Source organism: Juglans regia, chromosome 13 (genome assembly GCF_001411555.2).
Source record: "Juglans regia cultivar Chandler chromosome 13, Walnut 2.0, whole genome shotgun sequence".
NCBI lineage: Eukaryota > Viridiplantae > Streptophyta > Magnoliopsida > Fagales > Juglandaceae > Juglans > Juglans regia.
The window spans coordinates 22850975-22859803 of record NC_049913.1 but is presented as its reverse complement, the minus strand read 5'-3'; the positions used below and the strand labels follow the sequence as shown (position 1 = coordinate 22859803).

The window sequence follows — 8829 nt, the reverse complement described above, 5'->3', positions numbered from 1 at the left end:
TTGAGGCCGATTAGTGAAGGGGGAATTTATCCTCCATGTTTCGACCATCACATGTATTCTTGGCTATCCTAAGTTTTGTTTTACCTTATGAGTGAAATGAAGAAGGTTTTAACCTAATAACCCTAGAACCGAATGGGTTAAGACCAAGTGATGCCCTAAAAACACATACACGCACTCAAGAACATGAGTTAGGGTTTTAGATGTTCTTTCTAATATGGTATGTTCGGATTTACAACTTTCTAGTGTTTCTTTACAAGGATTTCGTAAGTATACACTCAACCTACTCTTGGTTAATACTTGTATATGATTGTGTAAATCTTTTCATTACCATGTTTGTTTTGGTTGCTATTTCTTGATTGATTGTTTGATTATGTTAATATGATCTTATATCAACCTATGGAAGGAATTATATGTTTTGAAATTGTGATGAATATGCCATGAAATACTTGTATATGTTTCAGTTTTCACATGTTTAAAAATGATGGAATATGTATCATGATATTTCGGCCATACCATGTCTTAAATGATTCGGATCTTAGTCAAATGTTATGATTTCATGCATTGTTTCTCTATGTTTTGATCCCTATGTTATTTCCTTGAAATTTGGAACATGTTTATGTGATGAATCTTCATGTTTTTGTGCCTATGAGTTTCGGCCTAAGCAAGTTTTTATAGTTCTATGTACATGTTTTGATATCTATCATAGTTTATGTGATCTTGTTATGAAATGAATATGTTATGCTTGGTTGTTATATGCACGGCATCTCATATGTCATCTATCATGCATAAGTAATCATGTTTAAGTCTCATATCACATGCATTTGGGGAAGAAATGTCTTCAAATAAGTGTTTTCATAGAAGTGTTTCAAAAGTGTTTTCGAAGAAAATGTTTTCAAAGAAAAATTTTTATCATGACCCCAAGTGCTAGGGAGGGGGAATGTCCTAATGGAACTCCTCTATTCACTCTGGAGTGCTTAAGAATGGAGTGGTAACCCCTGGGTCGACGAAGAATAGTTGACGAGCCTCGAATCGGAGCGAGGAAACACATAACGCTAGTAGGTGCATATGGCATGTAACCCGATAAAGTAAGGTCGAGTTAAGATGATTCTCTGCTTATGACGTATTATCATGGTGTACGGACCGTTGATGGTGCGGTAACTAGCAGGAATGCACGGTGCAAAGAGGGGAGCCGTGTTGTGTCCACCCTCTGAACAAATATAAGAGCTCATATGATAAGGATCGTTCAATGAAAATCTTGTGATATGTTCTGATAAGGCAAGTTCTGAATAAGATCATGTGAATAAGAAAGTTAAGAATTTTTTATGAAAAGTTTAAGTCTCCGTTACAAATCTTTTGTAAATGGTCAAGTGCATAAGTCAAGTTCTGGTTAAGTGCATAAGTCAAGTTCCGGTTAAGGCATAAGTCAAGTACATGTCCATGCACGCATATCATGATATACTTTTTGTATGCTTGTATTAACTGTCGTATGTTGTGTGATTACTTGTTGAGATTTCTCGAAATCTCATTGTGGTAGTTTCCACTACCATTCCCCAACCAAAATGGTAGAAGTTGTAACAGATTTAGTAAGAAGCAACGATGACCAAAAGGAAGAGAACGGCACCTCCTCCTCCAGAGAGGATTGTGCCTGAAATGGCCATGGATCGGCCCGAGTCTTCCCTCTGGGAGCGACTCGAGGCTATCGATCGAGAGATCACGAGTTTACTTGAATCCATTGCCAAGTTCAAGCGGTGTAACAACCGAGACAAGGACAACGCTTTAGAGAAGCGTGTGAAACCCTAGTCTTCTTGAAGAGTGCGGGAGTATAAGTGTTTGTGGAAAGAAGAAAAAAAATAGAGAGAGAAGGCAACAACATTTATGGCCATCTTTTGTAGACTTATGTTTCTTTTGTGGGAATCTCGTGTTTTAGAAACTTTAAAAGTATGCTTCATGCTTTTAGGATATTTTGCCTTTAAGGCCCATTTTATGTTTTGGGACAATGTTTTGGGTTATGATATTAGTTTATGGTACCATGTGCTTTGCAATTGCTTATCGCGTTGCTTAGTTATCCGACTTTTATTAATTTTTCCACTACATCGTTATTGCATACTGCTAGTGTACTTAGGTGCATAGCATATTATCTGTCATGTACGAGGGGTGTGTAGCCTTGTATTACATGTCTCGACTTCTCAATCGTCGTCTAATCCCAAGCGAGGGCTGGGGGCGCCACAGTTCTACTTGTGCCCATATAAGAAAATTCCATTTGAAGTCTAGAGAAATCCCATAAAATAGGCCCTAAAGACCTTAACCATTGGACTCTCAAAACAATATCACATCTCCCATTGCAAGCAAATAAGATTCAATATAGTAGAAATTACCCTGCATGTGGAGCTTCACCTCAGTACATTTCCCTTCACTACTCAAAGTTGCTCCATTGGCTACCCTCACTATCATTCCTTTGGTGGGTTGTACCTTCAGCTAAGTTTTCTTTGCAATAGAGGGATCCATAAAGTTATGAGTGCTACCCGTTTCAATAAGAAGCACCACTACACACTCTTGCACCTTGCCAACTAACCTAATTGTCCTAGGATTAGGAGAGCCCGAGAGAGCATGAATTGAAATGCTTGGCTCTATTTCTACAATTTATGTTTCATTTCATGAATTGCCTTCTCCCTTCTCCTTGCTTCCTCTTGTTGTTTTGGGCTCCTCTTCATCACTAGAGTCCTCACACACTATAATGAATAACTCGGTTGCCTTGCACTTATGCCCTAGTCCCCATTTCTCTTCACAATTGTAGCAAAGGTCTTTCTCTTGCCTTTCCTTTGTTTGAATAGGAGACAAATGCTACACTGGAACCATAGCCCTCTTCTTGGGAGAAGGAGGACCAATGGCCAACCTTGGGGGTAGAGCACCCCCCTTGACAACCTTCCTTTAGGCGAAAACATTTTCTTCCTGCATCTTAGCCAAACCAAAAGCAATATTCAAAGTTTGTGGGTTCAAATATGATGTCTTCTCTAAACCCACTAAGGAAACATCTGAGTTTATATGGCTCAGCTAACCACCTTAACTGGTTAGATAAGACTTCAAATTCTGTTTTATAAACTTCTACGGTAGTAGTTTGCTTCAATTTCGTAAGAACCTCCATCAAATCTTCATAAGTTGTAGGACCAAACCATGTCTACAACCCCCTGACAAATGCCTACCAACTAGTGATACCACCCAAAGCTTCTAAGTCTTAGAACCAAATTAAGGCCTTACCTTCCATGTGGAAGGAAGCCAATAATATTCGATGTTGTGGGTTAGTTTGGTAGTAAGCGAAAAACTAATTTGCTCTATAGATCCACCCTTGAGGGTCCTTACCATTAAATGTAGGGAAATCCAAACGGATGGAACGTGTTTGAATTGTCCCATGCTCTTCATATAATGGATTGACCATTCTTTGTCCATCTATGTTTTCCTCAGATTTCCTCCCACTGATGTGCACTAAAGCTTCAACATTATTAGCCAAAGCTGTTGAGCCAATCCATCCACCAATTGTTGCAATAATGCCTAGTTTTGTTGCTGGATCTCCTGTGCTTGTTTAACTCTGACAAGAGACTCAGCAAGTTGTGAGTAACGTGTACTAACTCCACCTTCAGCCATGTGGACAACCTGTCTCTAATACCATTGTTAAATGTAAAGTAATAATAGTAGAGATGATAGAACAATTAGTTGCTTCAAGGGAACCAAAATCCTCCACAAAGTTTCTCCCAGGATCAACTTAATTCATTTCATTGATAATGCACTGAATAAATACAACTGAAGCATAATTGCCTGCTAAACATCAGCTAGAATTTAGGACCACTACTAACAATCACCTAGACGCAAGGACCATTACTAACGAAATAATTAAGAATAACAAAATGATCTTGACAGGATTTTTAGGCTAATTTGCAGCCAAAGACTCGACTAACTACCCAGACCACTTATTGGACTCTCAACAGCGTAACATAAATAATACTTAACAAATCTTAGAGAAAATAATCAACTGCTTCTGGGCCAATCCAAATAACTCAACCCACTACTAGATAACTTTCGCTCAGCCTAAACTCCTTAATCAACAAGACTCAGTCCAAACCACCTTGCACTTGATAGTGCCCATAGAACTGTGAATTTTTTCTTTCTATTTTTTCGTTGAATACTCATCGCTTACAGGGGAGAGAGATTAATGTTAAGTTTGGATATCAAAATCATTTCAATTCATCTTATCTTATCATTATAATTTTTATAAATTCTTACATAAAATATAATAAATAATTCAACTTTTTCAAATCTTAAAATAATAATAATATTAAAAATAATATTCTAATAATATTTTATTTAACTTTTAATTTTTATTTAAAATTATCTCATTTTATTTTACTATTCAAACTCTACTTAATAGGAAAAAGAAGACAACAGAAAAAGAGAGGGAAAAAAAAAAAGAAAAAAGTATTTTGTTTCTGTAGTGCGGTTTTATTATTTTTCTCATAGAATGTTTACGTGTGAAAACTTGATTGGAGGGCGTAAAATCACTTATTCAGGACGACCGGCGCCTAGCCTCACCCTTTTTTCGTACAACTCAATAGACTTTTGAAATTCGCGTTTAGGATTATCCTTGATGGGAGATGCTACAGCCCCCGCTGGGGGCTCCCGCTGGGGCTGTAGTATTATTTTATATTTGTTTTGTTTAAATAATTTTTTATATAAATTTTTTAATATTTTAAAAAAATAAAATAAATTTAAAATATTATTAAAAAAATATTTTATTAATTAAAAAGTAAAAAATATATATATTAAAAAATATTTTTTTAATCACGAAGTAAAATAAAAAATTATAAAAATATTTTTTTATAATTTTTTATTTTACTTCATTATTAAGAAAGTATTTTTTTAATAATATTATGATTTTTTTTAAATATTTAAAATGGTCATACTACAGTCCCTGTTGAGAGTTTCAGTTGGACTTAGTATGCACTTTTCTATGTATATTTTTTTAATTTATTTTTTATATAGATTTTTTTTATACTTTTAAATATTTTTAAAAAATAAAATAAATTTAAAATATCATTAAATAAATACTTCCTTAATTAGAAACTAAAAAAACAATCATTAAATATTATTTTTTATTCTATTTCTTAATTAAGAAAATATTTTTTAATAATATTTTTATTTTATTTTTATTTTTTAAAATATTTAAAATTATTAAAAATATCTATATAAAAGAAAATGCTACTTGCCCCGCTGGGATGTAGCATTTTCCTATGTTCTTTTTTTAGTTTTTTTTTTATATAGATATTTTTAATAATTTTAAATATTTTAAAAATTAAAATTAAAATTAAAATATTATTAAAAAATACTTTCTTAATTAAGAAGTAGAATAAAAAATAATATTTAATGATTGTTTTTTTAGTTTCTGATTAAGGAAGTATTTATTTAATGATATTTTAAATTTATTTTATTTTTTAAAAATATTTAAAAGTATAAAAAAATCTATATAAAAAATAAATTAAAAAAAATATACATAGAAAAATACATACTAAGTCCAACTGAAACTCCCAACGACTGTAGTATGACTATTTTAAATATTTAAAAAAAATCATAATATTATTAAAAAAATCTTTCTTAATAATGAAGTAAAATAAAAAATTATAAAAATATTAAAAAATATTTTTTAATATATATTTTTTTTGCAGTTTGCCCGCTGCTACTATTTAACTCCTCGTCTTCATTTTTTTTTTTTTTTATCTTAATTGAAAAAGAACAAGAACAAGGTGGGATGTCGTACCTGCTGCCGCACCTGCACTCCGGATGGGCTGTAGATCAGGCCATCCTAGCCGAGGAAGAGCGACTCGTCGTCATCCGTTTCGGCCATGACTGGGACGAGACCTGCATGCAGGTTCCAATCCTTCTCTCGAAGTTTTTTTGCGATCTATTTCATGTCAAACTGTTATTCGAAATTTTGGGTTTAACCCTAAATTTTTGTTGTTACTAGATGATTTTTTTTCCTGATCGGTAAGATGATATGACAAACATTTCTGTTCTGAGCTAAAACTACCAGCTATGTTTTTGAAATGTATGTGACACTACCATAAACACGAAGAGAGCTTTTTGCCTTTTCCTGTAATTTTGTCTTAAAGTGCAAAACTTTTGAAACAAATCTTATCTTTGTTCGGGAAAATTTGAGGAGAAAATGGTTACATGGTGAGGAGAGCTTACTGGGTTTGCAAAACCAGGCCTCGGCGTCCACAGAGTTTTCGGGAGCCAAAGAAATCGACCCAATTGGGTGGGTTTATGCGCTCGTACAGCTCGTCCTCTACAAGTAGGGACTCCGTTCTCTTCCAATCAATTTTCGCTGATTCCATTACCCAAACAGACACAGAGAGAGAGAGAGAGAGTTTGGGGTTTGGCAGAATGTGGGGAACGTCTAAGATGAAATTCCTCCATCGTATTTCACTAATTACGAACTCAGAAACCCTAATTCTTACATAACACGGATATTACTAGTATGCCCATGGTATTGTAGAACAAAAGAACTGAAATTTGTATTTACCCAGTGTGACTGCGGCTTCGCTATAAATTTTTGTAATCTGTAGGTTAGTGGGTATTGCAGGCAATGGAGGACTTGTTCTTGTTGTTTATGTTTTTGGTTTGTCTCATCGTTATTGTGATGCTTCTTTGCTCAACAATGCCAATATTCATGCTTTTTCAATTTTTTTAATTGCTAGAGTTTATTCGTCATTAGGTTTGTTTAAAAGAACTGCCATTATTGGTTAATAGGAAAGATTGCTAATCTACGATCAGTGTTTTGTCTAGTCTTGCATAAAAAGGCTTTAAACTTGTTCCCTTTGCTTACGTATTCTTTATTCTGCCTCTGCAAGTTTTGTTTTGCTTTAGATCTTATGAACTGTTAATTTTTTCACATGCCACCATACCCGTCAACATGCCTTGTACAAACAATAGGCTTTTGAGGTTAATTTGGTGGCTAGTGGAAGTTGGGGAACCACTGTCACGGAAAATCTTCATTTGCATGCATTGATGGGACATGATGTGGAGTCTGTCCTAAACCAGCAGTAAGGTTGAGGATTGTAACAGGATGACAGCCATCTGCCAGTATAGAATTCGATCACATTATATGAATGGATCTTTTTGGTTGAAATATGACTCGATACAGCCAACCCCCAATTTAATTGGCTCTAACAGTTGTGTTCTAGAGTTATATATTGAGCCTATATACTTTATTTAGAGGGCTTTTCTTTAGATGCTCTGGCCTGATGCCCTCTAAAAGAGAGACACAGACTTTTGGCTTGATAGAGAATGGAGCACAAATTTGGGTTGGCAACTCATTTTGAAATACAAAACACGAAAAAGTCCATTAGTTCTGAGGGCACCACAGTAGTACTAAACACATGCTGTCAGGTACTGTGGGGTTAAATGACTAGGCAAGCAACACTAATATAATCTTTTATATTATTATTATTATTATCGGTAAAAGTAAGAACACTTTTTTTTGTTTTTATATTTGGGGGAGGGGGTTTTCAAACTGCAGACCTCCATTTTGGAGGCTAGGGGTTATGTCAATCAAGTCACTGGCCTTTGATGTAAAAGTAATAACACGTGTATAATATTTTAGGAGGTGTCATTTGATTTGGTACAAAATAGATGGTTTTTTGATGATGTGGAACACTGAGGCAGGGCCCTTACAATACAAAATAAGAGTTTTATAATTCTTTGATGACTTTCTCACTTCCAAATGCCTAAATGGAAAATATATTCTTTGAAATCATTATCCCGTGCTCCTTTTCTCTGTGATTATCAGTGCTGTATTTTCTGGATGAGTAAATGATCCTGTTTCTCGTTTATTTTGTTGTGAAAGCTGTCTTTGTCCTCGATTAATGTCTGATTACGGTCCAAATTATTTGTTTTGGATTTTAGATGGATGAAGTGCTAGCATCTGTTGCTGAGACACTTAAGAACTTTGCTGTAATCTATCTTGTGGATATCACCGAGGTGCCTGATTTCAACACAATGTACGAGCTGTATGACCCATCCACAATCATGTTTTTCTTCCGAAACAAGCACATTATGATTGACCTTGGCACTGGAAACAACAACAAGATTAACTGGGCTATGAAGGACAAGCAAGAGTTCATCGACATCGTGGAGACGGTGTACCGTGGCGCAAGGAAGGGTCGTGGTTTGGTGATTGCACCAAAGGACTACTCCACCAAGTACCGCTACTAAGTCCACATGCTGCAAGTTGAAGTTTGTAAGAACATATCTTGAAACCTTGCTGCATATGCATTATGTAAAAGCTGAAGTTATTTGAATACTTGTTGCTTTGAACTTGAATTTGAAGAAGTCAATGATCACAAGGAGGGCTTTCTATGCTTGACATAACTCCTGGGACATGTACCAAAGAAGTGCTCTTTAAACGAAATTAAATACTACCAGCCCTAGCATATAATATCTAAAATCAATGTTGTTCGTATATGAGTTTAAGCAGCATGTCTGAACGGAATGCTAAATTTGAAGTCAAGTCCCTGCCTTGACTTCAAATATAGCTTTTACTTCTAAGGTGTTTTGAAGTTGATCATCCTGCTTGGAGAGCTAGATAGGAGGATGTTCAACAAAGGGTTTTGGTCCTAAATGGAGGGTAACCTGGTTAACATGGAGTCATGTGAGTACACAATTCTTTTATAAAAAATGCTACTTTGTCCACTTCATTTGTTCTTTTATTTTGACACTTCATGTATTTTAATTTTTTTTTTTACTTAATAATTAAAAAAGTGACTATTAGTATATTGATATTTT

The 8829-nt window shown here is 34.7% G+C and overlaps 1 protein-coding gene across 1 annotated transcript; it reads left to right on the top strand.

Annotated features, from left to right (window-relative positions):
* The first annotated feature begins 5756 nt into the window (after positions 1-5756).
* LOC108988510 (thioredoxin-like protein YLS8) lies at positions 5757-8415 on the top strand. Its single transcript, XM_018961779.2, has 2 exons — positions 5757-5914; positions 7951-8415. The coding sequence occupies exons 1-2, from the start codon at positions 5795-5797 to the stop codon at positions 8257-8259; spliced, it is 429 nt and encodes a 142-aa protein (XP_018817324.1). The 5' UTR covers positions 5757-5794; the 3' UTR covers positions 8260-8415.
* The last annotated feature ends 414 nt before the right edge of the window (positions 8416-8829 follow it).

What these genes read in the sequence shown, in the direction of transcription:
- LOC108988510 (XM_018961779.2), top strand. Translation starts at nt 5,795, where the DNA reads ATGTCGTACCTGCTGCCGCACCTGCACTCCGGATGGGCTGTAGATCAG. An exon ending in GGGACGAGACCTGCATGCAG is followed by an intron (nt 5,915 to 7,950) that starts GTTCCAATCCTT and finishes TTTGGATTTTAG; the next exon opens with ATGGATGAAGTGCTAGCATC.